This window comes from Cyprinodon tularosa, unplaced genomic scaffold, assembly GCF_016077235.1.
Source record: "Cyprinodon tularosa strain WSP-4 unplaced genomic scaffold, ASM1607723v1 ctg130, whole genome shotgun sequence".
Lineage (NCBI taxonomy): Eukaryota > Metazoa > Chordata > Actinopteri > Cyprinodontiformes > Cyprinodontidae > Cyprinodon > Cyprinodon tularosa.
This window is the reverse complement of record NW_024038115.1, coordinates 2342425-2365986: the sequence shown is the minus strand read 5'-3', so window position 1 is coordinate 2365986 and position 23562 is coordinate 2342425. Positions and strand designations below refer to the sequence as shown.

The following is a 23562-nucleotide window of genomic DNA, read 5'->3' as shown; positions in this document are numbered from 1 at the left end:
AATAAATATTACTAAAGTTGGTCCATTTCACTAGTACAATTTCAAAAGATGTAGTCAAATAATTACGAAGGCTTAAAATGAACAATTTGTCAAAAAATAAGTTTTAGATTATCAAGTAACAGAAAAAAAAATATTTTAAAGCAGCAATGTGATGTTATTGTCCAAGCAGGGTAGGATACAAAGTCACAGTGAAGAAAGTCAACTGCAAGCAGTTCTTTATGAAAGCATAAAAGTTTGGTGCAAGAAAATGTAGGAGAAAAAAGTATGTATGGGCAAAAATAATTTGCAAGTGTGGGATGGGGCTAGACTCAGAGCTTTAACCTAACAAACATATCAAGGGCATGCACAAAATCCTCTATTAGACCATTCCTTAACCAGAGACATCAGTAAAAGCATCTCGCCAGGGCAAAAAGAAAATACAATAAAACTGTTTAGACTGTTTAAAAAAAAACTTTAATTGCATTCAAAAAAATGTTCCAAGAGTCTCAATTCTGTGCCAATCAAATTGTACAGAAAGGAGACAATTCCAGGAATCCATGACTTAGCTCTACTTTATTTATACTCAAGTACAAAATTCCTATAGTTTGCAAGCAAACTGGCCAAACCCCCATTGAAGATATTAACCTAGGTAAAACCACAGGCTGGTAATTTTCATGCCACTTCTTTTCCCACTTTATGACAAATCTCTTCCTCTTTTGTGAAATACTGTCACTTATGGGCCTTGATTGGTGCCTCTGATAAAATACAGTGGTTGTATTTTGCCATTTTGCTAGTTTACGATGCTCTTGTATTTGTTTTAGAAATCAGAAAGTCATAATACATTCCTGGAAACAACTAAAACAGCAAAAAAAAAAAAATTTAAAGTCCACAGAAGGGTAAATAAACTACGTTATCTAGTTATTAGAAGGTCAGATTTTTTTATTTTTTTTACACAGGTCAATTTTCATTCTATATCCAGAAAAAAAAAATAGTTTTCTCCCCAACTATATACCAAGTTGCCTTTAGAGCCAACATTTATTTCATACGATTCCCCGTAAATCATTTATTTCAAAAAGCAGCAAAGTAATTAAAAAACAGTTTAATTATCAAAATCATATTTCATACAATTCCCTGTAAAGATGATAAAAAAAGACAGTGGAAGAGAATTAAAATAAACCATTTCCCCTTATTTTCAATCAACATGTAACATGGAAACAGGTGTTTAGGAACACAATTTATTCATTTACAGACTTGTTTTTCTGAGCCGTTTACCACCTGACCCCACCATATGACATTGAAAATAAAACAAAAAAAGACCAGTATACTTCATTGCACTGGGTCAGCTGCTATTCCATAACCAAAGACAAGTAATGGAAGACAACAGGAAAAAAGATATATTGAATTGGTAAAAGAGAACCTGATTTTTTTCTAGAAATACAAACAAACTTGCAGTTATGTTCCTCTTCAAAAATTGATCTTAAGCACGCAGCATCTAAGTTTAATTGAGGTCCTGCAGAGAAAAGACAATTCAGTGAGCTCAGAATTCTTCCTCTGCGTTTCTGCTCCTGGAAGCCTTCAGCTGTTTTAGACGCTCGATGCACTCCTCCACACTTCGCTCGCCATGGACTTTGTTGTCTCGGGTGCGTACGTTTACAGTGTTGCTGCTCTTCTCTTTCTCTCCCACCACTTTTCAAACAAACGTGTAATGTAAACACAACAAAAAGAAAATCAGTACTTAGAAGAAATAAAACAAAACAGCCTAGACTAGAATGAAGGCAGGCTGTCACTGACCCAGGATGAAGTTGTACTGTGCCAACTGTGCGTTGCGGATCTTCTTGTTCAGAGTGCAGCCGGGGTCAAGATCTACGTCTGTCATGAAGCCGCTGTTGTGGAACTCCTTCTTCACCTAAAGAGTTAACAAAACCTATTTTTAACGTGTATTCATGGTACATGAAAAAGTCTAATCAAATGTTATTAAACTTAGTGGTTGTGGTGATGATACAACTCTGCATCAGTAGCTCATGCTTCTCTAAACCCTGCAAAAGGCCATCTTTGACCTGAACTACATCCAAACCGCAACATTTCTTAGCAACCTGTGTCAAAATGTAGCATAAACCATGAGACAACTACAATATCTGGTTTGAGAGTTTATAATATGGATGCATTTTTAAAAATATGAAACTTTTTGCTGGAAATTAAAAAAAAAGGAAGTAGGGTAAAGCATGTATGGTGTGTGACGGCAATTATTTTCCCAGCTCTGTGTACCAATCCTTTGCTTTCACCTGACACAATGTATTCCATTTTACAACAAATTCTTAATTTAAAAGATCGGAAAAACAGAGCTGTGTTTAGAGGAACAGAAGTGAGATTGAAGCTCAAAATCTTTTAATAGCATTCGTTTTAAAGTAGCGCAGAGTCGGCCCTGACAGGAACCTAAAGCTTAGTGCACAAATCCATTTAATTGACTGTTGCTGCAGAATTCATATGCAAGTTCAGAGAAAGTTTTTGCAAACTGTGCAGAAGAGTTATTATTCCGTGGGGGAAAGGGTTTTAGCTGAAATGCTGTCATTTAAGCAGAGATAAGCAGAAGGTGTTTCTCTGCCAAGAGCGAGAGGCATTATTTTAAAGTGCATTCTAGCACAAATAAATCTTTATAAAACAGACTGTTGTAGCTGAAGATGGAAAAATGGATAAACTTTTTACACCCAGCAAATACTTCAGTTTTATGAATTGTTTCTCTGAATTACGTATTTAGTGTCACTGCAATCCTTTAGATCAAGGCTCAGCGAGTCACGATCCCTTCTGTCTTTCCTCCAAACTCTTCTTACCTTCCTTCCTTCCTTTCTCAATCATTTCTTTTAATAAACCCTTTTAGCAGTCAACCTTTCCCCTCTAAAAATCAGCTGTTTCTTTCCGTTTCTTAAAGCAACTTTCGCCTAAAAAAAAAAAAAATCTTCCATCAACCCACAGTTACTCCCTCCTTTAAACTGAGTCGTCCTTCTTTAATCCAATCAAGTCTTCCCTCTTTCAGTTATTCTAATCAATAATTCTGTTAATGAATGCTAACTCCTAAAACTAGTCTTTCCTTTCAGTTTTCCAAACAATTCCTTTCGCTTCCATCCATCCAAGACTCTTCTTAACTTCATTTTATTCATCCTTTCTTCAATCCACCTACTAATCCAGCACTATAATGTAGTGAGAAAGGGTGATTATTATTCTAAGCTCCCAATCCTATCATTACTTTTAGACTCCCGTATAGTTCTTTGATACTGGCACCCTGGGATCTCGGCTATAAACAAGAAGCAACCAATAATAAGATAGAAAAGACAAATGGCTTCAGGTTGGTTGTAAATTACGACACTTGTCAACATCAGGGTATCTTATGGCCCCTGAAATGTGTCACTGTGTTATATAGCGAGTGCCTACTTTCTCAGCATACTCTTCACAGGTTGGTCCCACAGGCACAACCATCACTTGACTGGGAGAAAGCCACAGCGGCCTGAAAAAGAGGAGAACATGTCTGCGATTTATTCGACTTTATTTGACTACTGGAACAGCAAACAGAATGTAAGCTTCTGAAAATGTCTCCAGCTGAATAAAGGGATACATTCCTATTCTTTCACATTTTTCAGTAACTAGCAGTCACAAATGGAAACAAGTGGATGTCATCCTCTTTTAGGGTGTTTCTTATTCCTTAATCAACCCAGGGAACTATAATTGCTTACAAACCATTTGCCTCCATAGTTCTCAGTCAGAATAGCGATCATTCTCTCCACTGATCCCAGAATGGCTCTGTGAATAATCACCGGTCTCTTGTGGTCATCACCATCATGACTGCAGAATAAGAGAGAATACAAAAATACAAATTTATCTAAGGCTCTAAAGAAGCGCATTCAATGTGGCCAACAAGGCCACATTGATACTGTTAAAATATAATATGCTGCATCCAGTAAGCCACTTCTAGGTTGGGACATTGTACATAAACACAAAGGATAATGTGTGTTAGTAATAGTAATATTTATATCATTTCTAGCAAAAAAAAGAGAAGAAAAATGGCATCAAATTATTCTTGAACGGAACAATATGTGGACCCATTCTAATCGGTGATATAGTCCAATGTAATAATGTTTGTACAATGTTAATGAGGGATAGAAGTTTATACATCCCATCTTTGAAAGCCTTTTTTGTGCAAAGATCAAAGTTTTTTAGAATTATTGGGGATCTAGAGTGTATTTTCGATGCTAGTTGAGAGTGTTTTTTCCCCTCATTTTTATAAAGATGAGAGTCATCATAAGCAGTTCATGCATGTGGAGATGTGACTTTTTCGATTTTTATTACACCAATACAGAAATGCTTTCTTCAGCCACAACTCAGTCCGCAAACCTCGACATCTCAGAGTCTCCGCTCCACTCACCACTGCACACTCTCTGCAAAATGCTCCCAGAAGTTCTTAGCAGCAACTGACATCAATGGTGGCCCCCTACAGTTCCGTTAACCTTGCCTATGAAATGTAGTCTGATAGCTCTAGGCTGAAAGCTATAAAAAATATGCTGACCTGACGTCCCTCATTTCCAGGGAGAAATCAGCATGAAGGCGTCACTGATTTTAGTGTTTTAAAAAAAGGCTGCGAGTTACCCAGCTGTCAAATTTATTTATCGTGTAAATGAAATAGAAGAGGAGCTCGTGAGCTTGTTGTCATTCCAGTGAAGCGCTGTCCTGTGATATAGTGTGTGTGTAAATCTGTTTATATAGCCTGAACTGGGTTGATCATTGCTGTGATTAAGGCAAAAAAAACAATGATTCCAAATGATCTGTGACCTTTATCGTATATTCCAGAGCTAGTTATTAGTTATAAAGGTCAGGGATCATTTATCGTTTTTATTTGTAAACAGACTTTGAGGGCTCGTAAAAGTTTGTTTAGTCAGTTTGGAGAAATTATATTTAGTCATAAAACAATAAATGATGTAGAGAGATGAAAACCAAATTGTGCCAAAACTGAGAACAATGAGAGATAATCACCTGGTTAAATGTGCATTTCCTTTTTTTTTTTTTTTTAAACTAGCTTTCAGCTCCAAGTGACATAGATGAGCGTCATTTTGCTGCTTGTTTGAAAATGAATGGGTGTGTGTGTGGTTGGCTATTGGTTATCACATGGTGGGGACCATTTTTAGTGGGACAGTGGCGTCGGAATTAGGAGTTTGCCCCGAAATCGAAGGATTGACGGTTCAGTGTTGGTTGTGTCCTTGGGCAAGACACTTCACTGTCTACTGACGGTGGTCAGAGGGCCCGGTGGCACCAGTGTACGGCAGCCCCGCTTCTGTCAGTGAGCCCCAGGGCAGCTGAGGCTACAATGTAGCTTGCCACCATCAGTGTGTGAGTGTGTGCATGAATGACTGAATGTAGTGTAAAACGCTTTGGTCAAGTCTGCTGACTTGAAGAAGCGCTATATAAGTACAGCCGATTTACCATTTTCCATAAATCTTAGCACATCGTGGGGTCTGATTGCTCTACTGGGGACCAATGTCTGGTAACCATGGATACAAATGCTGTTTTAGGGTTAGGTGTTAGGCTTAGGACTAATGTGTGAATAGTTATAAGGTTAGGATCAGGGTTATGTATGAACCTGTAATGGTTAGGGTCACAGGCTACAGAAATGGGTTAGAAATTAAGTCAATTGAAAGTCCCCATAAGGACAGTGAAATGCACTTGTGTGTGTTTTGCATTCCCTCGCTGATATTTACAGGGGCTGTACTTTGCATGAAGATGGAGAATACACATATGTTTTTACTCAAGTTATCTAAAACTACCAAAACAAATATGAAATGACAACAATATGAATAAAAAAAATAATGAATATGATAACAGCTAGAACAGAATGGCTGCCAAAACATCACTGGTTAGCCAAGCATTATAGAAAATAGTGACTTTGGAAGCATCTTCAACAAACACATACTGTTCTCGAAGGATAAAAGCTATTATGGGCTGATTCCAGTATCCTTAAAAAGAAATGATAGAGTTTAAGTTTGAAGTGGCAGATTTAGACTTTAGCAAAACAGCAAGATACCAAAATGGAGCCAGACTGTGGAGGCAGGTAGATATTAGATTAATGGCAAAGAGGCTTTTAAACCGAAACGCCTGTATCGCATTAACTTTTAGTTCCCAGCAGAAACAAACCTTTAGGTTAAGCTTTAAATATAAAAGGGTAAACTGAATTAAGGTTTCTGCTGAAGGTTGTCAGCTCATAACAGGAGATCTTAATAGGTTAACATTGTGTTTTAGTAGGATACTTATATTAGGAACAACAAAAATGTATACAGTTTAGTAAAATGCTTTTGCAAGAGAAAATATGTTTTTAATCTTTCCATCTTGTAATAAAAAGCAGCAGAACTATTACCCCACGAAGGAGAGGTTAAAGCGTATGGGCAGCTGGAAATCAAGCTGTATGGTTGCACACTGGTGGTATCGACCGATAGCATCCTTGATCTGAATGTCAATCTGAAGACATAAAAAACACACGTGATCAACGGCCCTCCACTGGGCAGATTTACAGCTGAACTAAAATCAATGCTTCTGCACTATGCTCACCTTGGGTCCGTAAAAAGCGCCGTCACCAGGGTTGAGAACCCATTTCTCCCCAAACTCATTCAAGCTGTTCTCCAGTTGCTACAAAGACAAATGATTAATATAGCTTTACAACCATATTGATGTTGAGCAATATAGAGGTAAACAGAGTTGTCAAGCAAAGCAAGGCTCGTCTGGAACACATCACTGAGCTGAGAAATGTTAGTGCCTCCACATAATGTTACGGTTGCTTCTGAGTTTATACTGTTTTCCATCTTTGCAGCTGCAAACCTTAAACAAGCGAGGCAAGAGTTTAAAAACACAGAAAAATGAATCAATAGATTAAGAGGGCAACAGTTTAAATACAGTTGTTTAAAATACCATAAATTCTGACAACTTTAATCATTGCAGCAAAACAATAATCAAAAGATTAGTGCACTAACACTCCCCTATGTAAAACTACTTTTTTCTTGTTGATGTATTACAAGTGCATCTCAAATTGGAAAATCATTTTAAAGGGCAGGTTAAAAGTCAGAAGATTTTACAGCTTAAACAACCACAGGAAAGACTGCTGACTGGAGGGCTGTCCAGCAGACGGTATTTATGCCATAAATCGGGAGGGTAAGCCACAGAAGCTCATAGCTAAAGAGGCCGGCTGTTTGCACAGGGCTGTATCCAACAATATTAATGAAAAGTCCAACAGAAAATAAAAGGGTAGCAGAAAAAGGTGCATAAGTAAAAAGGATAACCGCAGCCTTAAGAGGATTGTGAAACAAAGCCCTTTCAAGTGTGTGAAGATTTACAAGGTGTGCGTCTGGGCGCTATAAAAGCTGCACATACAGCCGCCTCCAGAACAGGGCCTGAAACTGTAGCGTTTATTGTTATCCATCAGTTAGCTGTAGCATACGGTCCAAATGGATCCATGCTGCAAGCAGGAAATCTATGAATTTTAATATTTGAACTGGAATTGTGAAAAAAAATATTACTTCTAGATATAGAAGTAATAGAGAAAGTTATTTATTGAAACTAGGGCTGAAACAATTAATCGTGATTAATCGATTCTTGTAATAATTGTCAACTAATTTAGCATTCGATTAATCGTTAAATTGAGTGTAGAGACTGAAACATTCCTTTAGCTGACAAAGTGGCCCTCCTAGAGCAGTAATTATGCTAATATAAAAATATATGTAAACATTGTGCATGTAAGATGAAAAAAAAAAAAAAACTTTTTCGTCTGTCAATATGCTCTATACAAAACTCAAGTGGAAAAGTTTTGGGTTCACCTGGTTTAATTTCATAAAAAGTAGTCTTTAAATCAACCTTTTGCTATCCGATTATTGATCGAAAAAATTATTGACAGACTAATTGATATGCAAAATAATTGGTAGTTGCAGCCCTAATTGAAAACAATTATTGGTAAAGTTTTTCGTACAGCTGAAATGGTAGGTAAGACGACTGGACTGAAGCTTAGCAGTCGGCAAAAATTTTATTTCTAAAATGAATTAGATGAAGGAAAACTTTAAAAATTATTTTAGAGTAAGGTAAATAATTTTTAGTAAACCCTCACAAAAACAAACAATCTTATGTCGGTCACTAACCCTAACGCAAGTGCACCTAAAACAGAGTTTGTTATATCAGCTGTCATTTAATAGAGGTCCTACAAAAATCTCTCAAACTTTATACAAGTCCAAGGAATTATCTGACCAGTGATAATTATTTAGTTTTAGTTACTATTGTTCCATGTTTTTATTTAGATTTAGATTTTTTTTTGCTTCTGTAAGGCAGCACTAAATAACTAAAACAAAAAAAGTGGAAAACTTTGAGTTAAACCTCTGGAAAAGAAAAATACATTAATCCGATAGAAATAAAGGCTGTTCAAAGAAAAAAGAAAACCTCTTAAAACTTGAATTTTCTCTAGATTCATCAAATCTTGCTCTACAGTTCATTCTGCCAATGCAATACCTTCTGACAGGATCTTAGTGTTGTTATTTTTTGACACACAGAAACAGATTGTACCTTTTCTGCCTGGTTCCAGATCTCCGGCTCTCCTAGAAACTTCTCTGGTCTGGTAGAAAGGTTGAGTTTGAAAGTGAAGCCGAACACTTCATAGACCGTACGCAGGAAGTCCAGGCAGCCCTTAATCTCGTCTTCAATCTAGGTCCAAAACAACAGAAACATTAAGTTAATTAAACTTTAGTTTTATAAATTTCATAATATCTCTTTAACCTTGATCTTATTCCCTACTATGCTATTAATATTTAATGAGCTTTATGTCTCTGCCTTTTTGCCATTATGCCCAAAGTAGGGCGTAACAATATGCTGCAAATATAAAACAGAAACACCCTATGTCACATGCACAAAGCAAAAGGCTACTTTAACTTTACTTAAAGCCAGTTATTTAAATACCAGAGATTCAGTCTGTAACTTATTTGGTGACACAACAAGCAATGTAATTGTTAGTTCCAGCCCCGACACTGTATGTTATCACATACTTTACAGATATCAAGTAGACCTGGAAGAAAGATTTCAAAAACCAGTTTCAGAGCAAAATCTAAAGAGGTCAGGTATTTATAATAATAAACTGATATATGTTGTTTTCAGCTTTAGTTTTCCAGCCATAATGTTGCAGATGGGGTGATCTAGTAAACGAAATCTTTTAGCATCCCCAGGTATTGTTTGACATTAAAACCATGTCAATAAATAACACTAATGTTATCAGGAGATCTGTTAGCATGAATGCTAGGATCAAGAAAATCATTTCAGTGGTTAAACTTTCTCCATCTACCATGGTCCACTAAAAAGACTTAAAAAAAAAAAGATAACCGATAAGAATCAAAAATTTTTGGGATTATAACGAAAAATATCTGCATTTTTACAAGATAATCGAATTCCTGTTACTTTGTTTATTTTTGTTTTTAATTGGAATTACATTTTTTCAGTTTTGCTTTGCAATACAAAAAAGTGAAACTTAAACAACTCCGATATTACACCGAGCGTATTAAAGAGCTGTATGATCTTCTGTCAGCACTTGCAGGTAAATACACAATCAGGAGCAAAGTGGCTGCATGTTGTAGCTAGCATCTCCCCATCTGAATCCACTAATAAACTAATTAACCTCAATTTTCCAAACCTCTGGTTTGTTTAATTAATACTGGCAGTAAATCAGGGCAAAGAGGTTTCCTTGAAAACTACTAATCACAAAAAAGAAGGATTTGGAGTTTTTATATAATAATATGACGATTCATCGCTAATAACATGCCCACTGGGCCAGAAAGACTGTTGTACTAAAAGCCTTGACATGTTTCCAATAAACTCTTATTTTTTTGCCAGGGTGTCTTTCTTTTTATTGCCTTGCCCATATAATTTGACCTAAAAAATTTAAAATGCTGCAGTGAATATATTCCTTATTAAATATCTTGCACATTTATTATCAATACTGCAGGAAGGGACACTGGTGTTTTTTTCCTTTCCCTGACCAGCATAAAAACCTTTTTTCTTTGTTTTTTTTATTTATTTCTTTACTTGTACTCCTTAACCCCAGCGCCTCATGACACATCATTGAACAAATTATTAAACACAAACTTCCAGAAATTGGTATTTTTGAAAAAGGAGCCCTCACCTGGTCAATGGAGCAGAAGATATGTGCATCGTCCTGCTGGAAGCGGCGGACACGTGTGAGGCCAGTCAGGGCTCCAGACAGCTCGTTTCTGTGCAGGACGCCAAAGTCGGCCATGCGGAGGGGCAGCTCTCTCCAGGAGCGAGGGCGGTGATCAAACATCAGACTGGTTCCAGGCAGAGGGGAGAAACACAAATAAACACAAGTGCGAAAACAAAGCTGATTCAATCTAAAGTTATAACAACGCTATTAAATTGCTTTACTGAAGTGTGAAAGAATAAATTCAAAAACTGAAAGAAAAAAAAAATGGCAACTTCATTTTGGATGGCAATGTTATTTCCAGAGAACAGATAACAGACTAGAGGAGAACAAAAACATAAATGATTTTAAAACAAAGAAATACAGATTGTCACTTCTATACACCTTGGGATGTAGAATTCATCGAGAAACAGAACTGGGACATATTTCATCTGTAAACACTTCAATTCTAAAGCCAATCTAATTCAAGCAGTGAAAGCTGAAAATCTACTGCAGTGAGGAAACATGAAACTCTCTGTTCATAGACAGTCGGTTACAATAGGAAGCAGAGCTGAACACAGCAAAGCTTAACGTTCTGCATGATGAAGGGGCTTCATTCCATACAAGAGGAAAACAAGCTCATCTGTCAAATTTACAGGGTGCTACAATTTCTGTTCGTTCTTCTCTGACTGCAAAGAAAAAGCATAGTGAAACCGTCGCTCATTAGAAAAACCAAGTGTCTCACCAGTGGCCCGGGCAGTTCATTGGTTTGAGCGCAAAGGTTTCCTTCTCAGCTTCAAAGGAGAACATGTTCTCGCTGTAGTGCTGCCAGTGGCCTGAAGTCACCCACAGTTTGCTGTTGTAGATATTGGGCGTCACCACTTCTTGGAATCCTCTCTTCCTGTATTCACTCTGGAAGACAAACCGATGAGTTCTTTACTAAATGTATGTACCTTTAAAGTAGGTTTTGTTAACACATCTGTGCGAATCTCCAACCACCTGAACAGATGAACATCAGGGCAGAAATGTTGGGAAAGTATTCATATAAATGTATACTTTATCATAGTAACATTGCAGGAAATCTTTGGAATACATATAATAACAGCTTTCTAAATTTGGAAATTCGAGCTGACATCTCCTAAAAAAAAAAAAAAATAAAAATAAAAATAGCTGTTGGAAATGAGACATTTTGTGTTAATGAGTTTTTCTCCTGGTGCATGTTGGACAAACGCAGGGCTGCTTTCTGTCACCAGTCCTGTTCATCGTCTTCATGAATTGCAGCCAAAGGCTAGAAGGGGTCCTATGTTCTGAGATGGTTTAGCTCTGCTTGTTATGGATGATGTGGTTTAACAGGCTCCCTCCTACCCAGACCTACACAATCTGCTGGGGTGGTTCGCAGTCAAGCGCAAAGCGGCTGGGATGATCAGATCCAACAAAAATGAGTTCAAGATTCTGGTCCGAAATAAAAATGGCTTACCCTCTCCAGGTCAGAGGAGAGTTCCTGCCTCATTTGGCAGAGTTCAAGTATATTAGACATAGACAGATTTTATTTGTCATTTTGTTTACACAAGTGTAAAACAAAAAGAAATTTCGTTTGGAACAGCTCTCTGGACAATTTCATCTTTGTTAAAAGTGCAGCCTTGAAAAATATTATAAAAAAAAAAAAAGAATACAGGAGAGGAACAGATCAATGCAGCTGCCACTACACTGCTGTGGGAGGAACTGAGCCAGAAGGCAAAGCTTTCATTTTAGAGGTCGTTCTACGTTCCTGCTGTCACCTATGGTCATAAACTCTGGGTCATGACAGAGGTGTCTCAGGCACGCCCCACTGGGAGGAGGCCCAGGGGACGGCCCAGAATATGTTGAGGGGACCAAGTCTCTCGCTGGCCCTAGAACACCTTGGGCTTGGCCCAGAGGAGGTGATCAATGTGTCTGAAAAAGTCTGGGTATCTCTGCTGAGTGCCGCATCTGCAAACCAGTTTTAGATGAGAAGGAGACAAGTCAAAAAAAAAGAAGAAGAAGAATATGCATGGCAACATTAAAATAGCACTCCAAAGACCGAGATTAAAGGTAAAGTTTAAAATAAGGAAGCTGATTTTATGGTGAGGGATGCCAACATCTGTTAAAAAAGATAAAACATCCCTGTTTCATATCACATTTATTTAAATATTGTAATCAAAATAAGAATCCTTGAAATAAAAGTTGTTTTGGTTTTGTTCTTTTAATCTGATCTTCCTGACACACGCGGGGAAAGCTATACTTACTCATGTTTAAATGTTAATACATCTTAGCTTGTCTTGTTTACCGTTTTTCTAATAATTGTTGTTTGGTTTATAATTCAAAACGCAGCTATGAAAATGCCTTCACAATAGAATCTAGAGCAATTGGTATGATATTTTCCACATTTAAAGTATTTGAGTGACTGCTTACTCGATTTGAAAGAGGTGCTTTTTTAGCTTGCACAGACATGGCTTCTTTTTAAAACCCAATTTCACTTCCCCAAATGTCCTCAGTTAGAAATCCATTTTGCTACGTTAAAGCAAAATTGCTTCCAATGTGTTTTTTTGTATGAGTGCACACTCTAAAAACCACTATTTGAAAAGCAATTTCTCACCCTTTATAACAAAATGAAATAGCTTTTCTTCCGTGTTGTCAAATATGTCAACAGTTACATGTTTTACTTTATTTCACAAGTGTTAGTTCACTTCTGAGGCCATGGCATTTGACAGACAAGGTTTAGTGTGATTTAGAGCCATCTGAAAAGGCAGGAATGAGGGTTTTAACTTTAAATGAAATGGGAGTTTAAGCAGCCAACCAACCTACATAGATATTTTTTTCAAAAAAAAAAAAAAAAAACAAAAAAAAAAAAGGTGAGCAAAGTCTGCTTTCTGTGTTGGAAATCTTCAGGAGCTTTTTTAGTATATTTTTCTGTGCAGTAAATCCAAAATTAAAAACTGAGTATGAACATAGTCAGGTCAAAGAGATCCCTAAAAAGCCAACACCAAGTACATGAGCTTACCAATTAAATTCATGCAGGCAGCCATAATTACTAAACCTAGCATGAAAAACTGAAATAGTCATTTTAAAAAAAAGATTTTGTTTATTATGCATATGTGAGCTTAATTCTAGGCTTTACATTATTATTTTTGGTTATGCATTTTATATTAATGAGCGGTATAACATTTAATACCTTAATCCGTCTACATAAAAGATGAATGCAAAACATTTCTAAGTTTATTATCAGATTTTTTTTATTAAAACCAACTTTGTGTCACTTGAACCCATCTGAGGACGTGGATGTGTTTGCCCTCGATCTTTTACAAGGCAATGAAGTATTTATGCTTTACGTATATTTCTTTTAGTGATTTGTGTATCTTTGATTGTACAAGTATTTTAAATACAAGAATGTTTAGCTGTGCCCTAGAAGATCACGAGGAAGCCTGTTTGATAGTTTTCCTGTAGACAGTCATGGATTCCCTCTACATCAGGGGTAAGTCACCACAGTTAATTGCATAAGCATATCGTAGCACAATAATAGAAGAGTGAGTGGAAGGAAAAAGTGAGGCAGGAGAAGGAGGACAGGAAATTGGGACATTTACATCTTTAAATCCGAGAAGCTAAGCAAATTATGGGTTATGAAGACATTTGCAAAATGTCAGACAGAGCTTAAAGAGTAAATATGAAGACATATCCAGCACATGCACCTACAACTGTTGCTTCAGCTTTTCATTATGTACAAATGAATGGTCAGAGGTGTCTTTCTAAAGGCTGAGAAGGAAAAAAAGACAGAAAGCTTTTTACATTCCTTAAATTAAAAATAACTTTGGGATTTAATTTTGAAATCAAGGCCATAAAATCTGAATGGAGAATGAAGAGGACCAGAGGATCATTGGTGTGAAGCTTCTAGAGTCTGTGAGCATTTCATGCTTCCCTCTGCTGAAAAGCTTTATAAAGACGCAGAGATCATGTTCAGTGATCATGGTATAACAATGATGAATAAATCTAGTTAGTTTTAGAAAAAAACTAATTTGAATTGAGAATATAATCAAAAATAGCACCTTAACTTGTTTTCCCAGCTCAGTAAACGGTACATTTATAATGAGGGCATTAATCAGATACATAAATAAGACAGGGAAAACATACGTGTTAAAAGTCGAAGCTTTCTGCATTTTCTCTTCTTTTTAAAGGAATATTGCTGCTCAGTCATATCATTGTATTCTCTTCAGGTTTTCCTGCAAAACTGAACTCTCTGCCTAATACCCAGAACATTTCCTCTCAAAGCTTAGAGCGAGATCAAAGCAATTATCCGATGTTGGCCTGTCGGCTCGAACTCACTCTGATGAACTCAATCAGTGCGTTGTAGATGAAGGCCCCTTTAGGCAGGAAAAAACAGCTTCCTGGACTGAGCTCGTGGAAGAAGAACAGCTCCTGCTCCTGATAAATACAGAAAAAAAGGTTTTGTTAAGAAAGATGGAAAATTTGAAATGGGTAACTCGGAGGTCAAACTGGTTTCTCTTTGACATAATGCAACACCACATTATACACCGGTTCTGGTCTGCCTTTGTGCTCCTGTTCGGCCTGCTTTTCCACAAGCATAATTACAAGGAGCGCACAGAAACAAGAACACACCCTGTAGCTACAACTGCTTAACAGCGCTAAATATATATTTTCTGCTACAATGCAACACAATATGTCAAATGGAGTAATGAGTAGACTGATTTGTCAAGTAAACTTATCCTTCTATACCAGCATCGGTATATAATAAAAATAGTTTTATCACTATTGTAAAGCAATAAGGCTATTAAATACTGACACTTTTATGAAAACCATTTAATTTTGTAAAATACTAGATCACAATAAACCCTTTTATCCCACCAACACTGCTTTTTTATTTTACTTCCTACCCGGCCCAGTTTGCGGTGATCTCTGTTCTTGGCTTCCTCCTGAAACTTCTCCCACTCTTTGAGCATTTTGGGGTCAGGAAAGGAGATTCCATAGATCCTCTGGAGGGTTTCCATGTCTGCCTTTCCCTCCCAGTAGGTAGAAGAATTCTAGCACACCAAACAAAGGGAGAATATAACTGCAGGCCACCAAATCCCATGAGAAAAAGACGCAGAGTAACTGCGTCCTGGGAGTTGGAACAAACTAAATATAGTTGGTAACAACATGAGATGTGATGCATAGCTTTTTCGTCTTTAAAGAAAAGCAGGGGAACAAACCTTGTGGATTTTAAGGGCTTTGATCTTCCCAGTGTGTCTCACATGAGGACCCCGACACAAATCGATTAAAGGACCACATCTGAAATTTTATAGTTGTGAAACCTGTTTCAGTAAATATGAACACTTCAAGTTGTTCTTCCACTGTCAATTCATCCAATAAAATTTAAAAAAAGAATTATCACAAAATACATTAATTGTAAAACATCTGATAGTTTTATCTCTTCATAAAAATCTATATAGATTGTATCAGAACTCTGAGTAGATTTCAAGTTATCTAATATACAGAAAACAGGCTCACAATAAAGTAGATAGTCAATGATTTAGGTTAACATGGGTAATATTAACACAAATTTCAAACATTTCAAGTATGGTGCTGGTCTTTCATGCATTTCAGGTTTTCTTTTAGAACTTGCAGTAAATTACAGAAATAAAACAGAATACATTAGTAAAATATGGAAGCTATCCAGCATTGGGCTCACCTGTAAACTGTGGTTGTGGGAGTGGTGACTTTCTCATTCAGAATACGGCACTTAAACTTGTTGTACTGTAAAGGATGCAACAGATTTCTTCATATCTGGATTTTTTTCTTTTGCAGTTACTTAAGTACACCTTCGTGTGCGATACCCTACCTTAAACATTTCCAGCAGAGTTTCCTTCTTTATTTCTAGCCTTTCAAACGGCTGCTTCTCCTTGATGATTTTCTTGCAGAGGTTTTCCAGACAGGGAAAGTCATTGCTTGATACACCCCTGTTAAAAAATGTTATATCATCCTTAATTTTCTCAATTGAGAGTAATAAACTCTGTATTCAAATAAACCAGCTAAGTATGCTGGTACTAAGTTGTTTTAAAGTCTATGTCATTTTCCAAACTTTTATCATTTTCTTTCCTAGTTTTTGGAGAATAATAAAAATTTGACATGTTTTCAGAAAACATTCATCTAGCAGACTGTTCATAATTGGTTTTTCTATGACAAATGAATACAGTCTAGAACAATACCTCTTTACTACTCTGGTTCAAACCTGAAAAACAGTCAAATAAAATTGTACACCATCCAGATTGCATAAAAAACTCTGACTCTGTAAGAAAGACACTTTTTCAAAGGAAGAACAAAAGATATATGTCCTTGGTTTTAGACCTTCAGCAAAGTTAAAATATGTTGGACCAGCTGTCTCCAAGGCCTCCATTAGCATAAACTGACTTCATTAGGGAGGTTGTAGAATTATTTGTAAAAAAAAAAATATTTCAACTTCTGTGGGTTAAAGCAGCAAGAAAAGCAGCTGAAGCAAAGAGAAGTCAAATAAAAAAGTTATTTATCTGAATTTTTTCTAAAAAAAATTTCAGAGCAACACTGAAACAACTTATGGATTTGCAATTTAAATAGTTTACTCCACATTTGCATTCCAGCAGTACATATTAGAAAAACAAAGAAAATATCCACACCCGAGTAAAACCCAGTCTGACCACATAAGTCGTCAAACAATCTTTTAAAACCTGATAGACACCCGTTACACCCTGAAAAGTATTAACAGCAAAACTATGCAACAAAAAGAAAGCCAAAACATGAACAACTCACTCGTTCTCCAGAAACATATCGTAGTAGAAGCCATTTTCAATCGGTGGACCGTAGCAGAGGCAGCCTCCGTACACTCGCTCCATGGCTTCTCCGAGGATGTGGGCGCTGGAATGCCAGTAAACCTTAAAGTTTTCATAACAAAGTTAGAAGCTAAAATGTAAAAACTATGTTATCACCAATAAACATTTCAAGGCTAAATAAACCCATTATGCATAAAAGCAACATCAAAATATGATTTTAGAGAGTTGCAAGTTATTACAATTCCAAGCACAAAAAAATAAAATAAACAGAAGATAATCAACAAATAATGCAGCAGATGTTCAAATTCTGTTTATTCCCAAAGGCTTGCAATGACAAAAGAGGAATACATCAGACAGACGAGTATAACTTGGCTGCTAAAAAATACTTTCATAACACCAAAGTTCTCTAAAAATCAGACCAGGGTTCTTGTTTTCTTTCTACTTACAGCTTGTGCCTCCTCGTCATCAAACTTGAGCAACTGAAGGCTGCAGTCATCCTCCAAAGGTCTATCAAGGTCCCACACGCTGTTGTTTACTTTGGCAATCACTGTGTGGTCAGCGAGGCCTTGGCTGCACCATAAAACATAGAATATTCCACATCAAAGTAGAGTACAGACGTTCATTTCAATGGCGGAATGGCTGCATTAGCGCTGCTGTAGAAATCCCTATAAAACTGCTCAGAAAAGTGAGAGTGGTCATAGTTAGAAACATCTAAATCACTCGCACAGATTCAACTATAGCATATAATTGGAATAATATTTTATTTTAAAAGTGAAGAAATCCCAGACATTTAAAAAATGTAGATAATTAGAAAATGTTAACACGTAGAAAAGAGTGAAAAAGCTTTTTTGAGAGTTAATTGCAATTGAAATTTCAATAGAATGACACTTTATCAACATTTTATTAAATAAAGACATCAAAGACACAATGTTGCTGGCTGTAATAGCCATGGTTGCTTTGTTGAGATTTTCAAGCTTTAATACAGGCATCTGCTTTATATTGCAACATGCTGATTAAAAATTAAATCACTAGAGAAAACTAAATGTGTGAAACGTTTCTTATGAAATCTTTTCAATCCTTTTCGTTGCAGTTGATTTTATCCCTGATTTTAATAACATGTGATTTGCACCCATTTAAAGAGAGCAACAATAATCACACGTTAAATAGCTGAACATCAAAGTGCAGCTTCACCAATCAAATTTTGGTTACCCCCTTTTTATATGCCTCATTCCAATTAATTGTAACGCCGCTACAATTACAGCAGACCTATCATTATCCTGACCTAATTCCACAAGCCACTTGGTACGGCGTGGTCTTCCAGGACTCCGCCTCCACCACCTTTCCATCAGGCAGGGTCACCTTGATAGGCTTGCTATCCTTCGCTGCCCTTTCTGCAATTAGAGCGTCATGCTCAGCTTTCAGCTTTGCATACAAAGTGAGACGTTCGTCGATGTACTGGGGAGGTGGTGACAACTAGAGGGAAACAAAAGCTGTGAGTTAGAGGATTGGCTGCACATTAACAAGCTGTCTCTGCAATATGCATTGGTTAAAGCAGTACAACAAATGATTCCTTTCAAAACTTAAACATACATTTTGCTGAAGCACTATTAAATAGAACATGAGATTTTACCCAATAATTTTACAAAAACAAAAATTCACAGAAATTAAAAACAGTCAATAGCTAATAGCAGAGGATGTAGAAGAACATCTACTGTTAAAATATTTCATAGAATGACTTTTGTGGAAAAAGTCAGTTTTTCTGTTTAAGAATTAAACAGAATAAGCAAACCGGAATGTACATGAAAAACAGGGAACTGTAATGTCTAAGTAATATGCCATTTTTAGCAATTTGAACATTATTCTAGGAAAAGAATCTTTTTCTTTGAAGTTCCATGTGAGCTTTCTAGAGCAAAGCTAATAAGTGTCAGTATACATCAAAATAATTAATACCTAATTTCGTAAGTTTTTAACATGTACTTTGCGATTTCCTTCCTGAAAAACAACTGAAAAGTCTGAGAAAAAAAAAACAAATGTCCAATATTTAAGTGAATCTGACCTGCAGAATAATTGTGAACATATAACTAAACATTTAAGAGGAACGAAATAAATATATGTTGTGGGTCTATGAGTACCCCACTCCCATCAGTCAGTGAAAAACCTCGTTCTGTTAAAAGCTACAAAGGTAAGAGCCTCTTAAGGAGGTATTTTGTACTGAAAAAAGAAAAAACACTCAAGGGCAATGCAACAAATGATTTTTGGGCTAGTAACTTTTCTATCAGGTGGTTTTGTTCTCTACAGCATGTCGTCAGAACCCTGTTTGAGGTTTGCTCCAACACATTCTGTGCACAGTGACTGTTTTGCAAACAGATCTTCTTATGCAAACACAGTCCAATATGCTATTAAGATCTGGTAATAAAAAACTACCGGGCTTATTGAGATACAGAACCACAGCTTTAAGTTTGACTATTCGCAAAGAGTATTAGAATCCTACCTGAATCCTACTTACATGCCCTGCAATGTTTCTGTTATATCACAAAAGTAATATTCAGACAGCTCACATGCTTTATGCCTTACACACCTCAGCGTGAGAACTAAAATCTAACTGGTAAAAAGCATGTCAGCTGTCAGGCATTTACAAACAACAATGGACAAAACATAAGCAAGCTACAGTGAAATATCACTGGAGAGTTATGATTATTGTTATGTGAATGATAAAGGACATTTCACAGCTGAATGACCACAGCAAGTGCAATTAACTGTGAAACATTGACAAAAAACAAAAAAACATCACACTGCAGAGAAAACCTACTGACCCATTCGGCAAACTAATCAACCAAATAACCAAAGCTAATTTTTCCTCAGGAAAATTGACAAAAAACAATAAAACTCTACAGATACAGGTTCCTACAGCGTAAGGCAAGCTAAATTCAAGACTTTTTAATGCCACTTAAAATAAAAATTTAAGACCAACTTGACAATAAACACAAGAAAAACCTGGTAACGACAAATTTACCCCATTACTTTCTGGCCCAGAAGATATGTTTCAAATTTTGAAAAACTTTCCATATAGGAAGAAAGCTAAAAACAAACAACAGATATATTTTTAACAACCCCTGAACTACATTCACTAACTTTGTTTTTTTTCCCTACTCAATCCTTCTACTTTCATAGTTGGCGTACCGCCAAGAATTATCCTGAGATTTGGTTCTACTGGTGTTGTTGGTGATGTGAGAGATGCTGTGGAGGCGTTGCAGAGACAAGGGTGGAACAGAACGGAGAAATAGATGCTGCGTCTCCATAACTTGATTTTGACGCTTCGAGTTTCATGCTTTGCACATGTGTCTCCACTGCCTTGATTCCCATTGTGCTTTATCTACATTCCCTCCAATTATTTTATTGTTTGACATGGATTACAAAAATAAAATTATATTTATTATGTGGCAACAATTTTAAGACCTATGAAAGACTGATTTAAGACATTTTAATATCAATAAAGGCCTTGCTTTTATATTGAAGACTTCAATGCCTTTTAAGACTTTTCAAGGATCTGCAGGAACCCAGAGGTAGACCAAACATATATTTAATTTTCCTCAACACATTTGCAATGTTTTTAGCACCACTTAGATATAATCAGATTGCAAATCATAGAGAGTAAATAGTGATACTGAACACTTTAAATTGGAATTGATTAGGGATGTGTTAAAATAACTGATTTACAAATTCTAAATCTGTTTTCATATTAAATTCCTAAATATCAATTCACATCTATAAGATCACTTTTACACAGTCATTCAAATATTTAAATATGTAACTAATAAAGTATAAGTATTTAATAAAGTCCCAAATTAATTTAACAACAAACCTTTATGACAGGATAATAAAGCTTATACTGTCGGGACAATCAGCCCAATAGGTAAATAAATACTTATATTCCTACAAACAACATTTTCTAATTATAATGCCAGATCAAGCAACCTATGAGCTGCCAAACTTACCTCAGTCTTGCCTGCAGAGTCTGCAGTGGTATTTTTGCCTTTTTTCTTCCCTCCATCTTTACCACTTTCATTTCCCCCCTGTCAAAACAACATTCAAAATAACAATAAATTATATAATACATATACATTTCTTTCTACCTTAATTTTAAAACGTACAAGGAAACAGCAAGAACACTTATTTACAAGAGTATATACTAAGCAATATTACTTATTATGCCCTGATCTACAATTCATTACGCGTAGCTCAATTGCAGTACAGAATATTTTAAAAGGAGGGGAAACAATAACAGAACAAACAAGAAAATATTTGTGCACAGGATAAAAACCCGCTCCATTTACTTACAAGAATAACTAAATAGTTTAAGGTAAAACATGAATAAATTCACTAAAATGAAAAGGAAGTGTTTCCAACAGCATTTTTCGCCCAAATGTATGGTTTTTAAAAAGCGAACAAAAAAGAAAGGAATATAAATAAGTAACCATTAATAACATTAAACACAAACTTAACTTGTATAAGTTAAATAAAAATCAAATGTAAAGATAGAGCCAACAAATCGGCTAGCCGAAGCGTTAGCGCCACATTGCAGGTGGCGAAATGTCAGCATGTATCTTAGCATAGGCTAGGCTAGCTACCGGTTAGCTTATAACAGTTATTTTTATCACGTTATAGAGACAAAAACATCACCTTTTTGCTCCCGACCACTTGCAATTCACTCATTTTATCGACCACAGTCTGTTCAGCCATAACGGGTCAAAAACGAGCACACATTCAGAGCTAACTTATGCTGTAAGAAGCGAACTGTAGGCAGTGTACGAACCGGGTGAGGGCTGACGACGTCTTCCGGATATTCTGATGCAACTTTCTTTACTTGGTGGGCGGACCTTTATTTGACATAAAACAACATTTCTTTTTGGTTACGTTAAGGTTTTATCGTAACCAAACGTAAACTAGTATAGAAGCAATAAATAATAATAATAAAAAAACAATGGAATAGAATAGAATAAAGATGGATAACAAAAAAAAAAGATTTAGATGGATAACTTTCTTGCATTGAGGTACATAGCTTTCCTAGATATTATATTATATTATATTCTGCACAAAGCAGAAATTATTTCAGCAAGAAATATTCAGATGCCTTTAATACATTTGTTTGTGTATTTTTTAGGTTTGTTTTTTGGCAGTAGTACTTGTAGGCCTACTAAAATTAGTTTTAAGCACTTTTCTTCATAAGTGTGACATAAATTGACCACCAGCACTTCGTAATTTTTTTTTCTTCGGCTTCCACTCATGGTGTTTTGTGTCTTAAACTGAATCTGTCTTCTTTATCCATCTATCTATTCATCTATCCTCTTAAACCTATTTGAGATGGGATTGTAAGGGCAGCAGCTGTAAAGATCTAATCCCTGTCCTTCTGCCGATTCTGGGGGAACCAAAGGATTTTCCTGGCCAGACTGCATCTGGTCTCTCCAGTGAGTTCTAGGTATTCCCTGGGTTCTTCTCCCAGGGGGGGGTGTCTTAAAAACTGCCAAAGAGAGGCACAATTTGGAAGCAAAATTTATGGAATGTTCAGAGAAAAATCACAGTCAAGCAAACTACTATCTCTGGAATAGTTTATGTGTCAGTTTGATGCCTTGAAACCTAAAAGCATATACTAGATGCTGCTACATAACTAGTGGTGATGGAGCACTGCACAAGGTATACCTTCAGTTATTCTTCTTAAATTCATACACTCACATAAAAACGGGTTTTGGACTCGGTAAAGCAGGTTAACAATAAGCTTGTGGAATGCTCCATCACTTCAAATCTATGGACCACCCCTAATTGTAAGGTTTAAGCAAGAAAATGAATAACCTCAAACTATTTATTTAGAATAGAAAGGTCAAATATCCAGACAGAATTAAGCAAGGTCTTTGTTGATGGGTATTAGAAACAGGTGATTTCCCTGCAACTTTCCTGCAATTAAATATTAACAGGAGGGTATGTGTTTAACTTAGATCATGTATGTTTGACTTTATAAAAGTTTATTTTGAGTTCTATGTTGCTCTCCATTCTGTCTAATAATAAAAAAATGTTCAACCGTGTCTTCAAAAGAAAAACAATAGTTGACTATTTATTCTTTCACTGCAAACATTTAAACTTCTCACAGACACACATGATAAGTGTAATTATTAGTAAGCACTGACCTACTTATCTAAAAATCACTTTTGAAATTATAAAATTGGCGATACTTGCTGATAATATTGTCTTGTTGACAAGTTTTTGATGTGATATTTGGTAAATATAGGATATTTCCCTTTGTAAGTAGCTAATGCATTAGTATTCACCCTCCATGACAATGCTAATATACCTCAAATCATCTTTTTTTTATATCACAATGCTAAGATAATCAGTAGGCAGAGACCTGAGTAAAAAGCTTCTGATAAGCATTCATCAGCAATGATACTCTATCATCTCAGTCTGGATGTCCTTTTTTAAACATCATTTTTCTAAGTATTCTGCCAACCTGCATCAACAAAATACATCTAAAAGCATTAAAAGGAAAACTTGTTTGTTCCAAGGAAATCCCCACAACCTAGTATA

The 23562-nt window shown here is 36.1% G+C and overlaps 1 protein-coding gene across 1 annotated transcript; it reads right to left on the bottom strand.

Annotated features, from left to right (window-relative positions):
* Positions 1 to 430: 430 nt before the first annotated feature.
* tars1 (threonyl-tRNA synthetase 1) lies at positions 431 to 21824 on the bottom strand. Its single transcript, XM_038277344.1, has 19 exons — positions 21667 to 21824; positions 20982 to 21059; positions 18269 to 18459; positions 17433 to 17556; positions 16967 to 17088; positions 16023 to 16140; positions 15873 to 15937; positions 15394 to 15472; positions 15079 to 15225; positions 14510 to 14608; positions 10920 to 11086; positions 10160 to 10322; positions 8557 to 8694; positions 6565 to 6642; positions 6374 to 6474; positions 3709 to 3813; positions 3406 to 3478; positions 1771 to 1885; positions 431 to 1665 (listed from the first exon to the last, which is right to left on the bottom strand). Exons 1-19 carry the CDS (start codon positions 21724 to 21726, stop codon positions 1517 to 1519), a joined length of 2172 nt encoding a protein of 723 aa, XP_038133272.1. The 5' UTR covers positions 21727 to 21824; the 3' UTR covers positions 431 to 1516.
* Positions 21825 to 23562: the final 1738 nt, after the last annotated feature.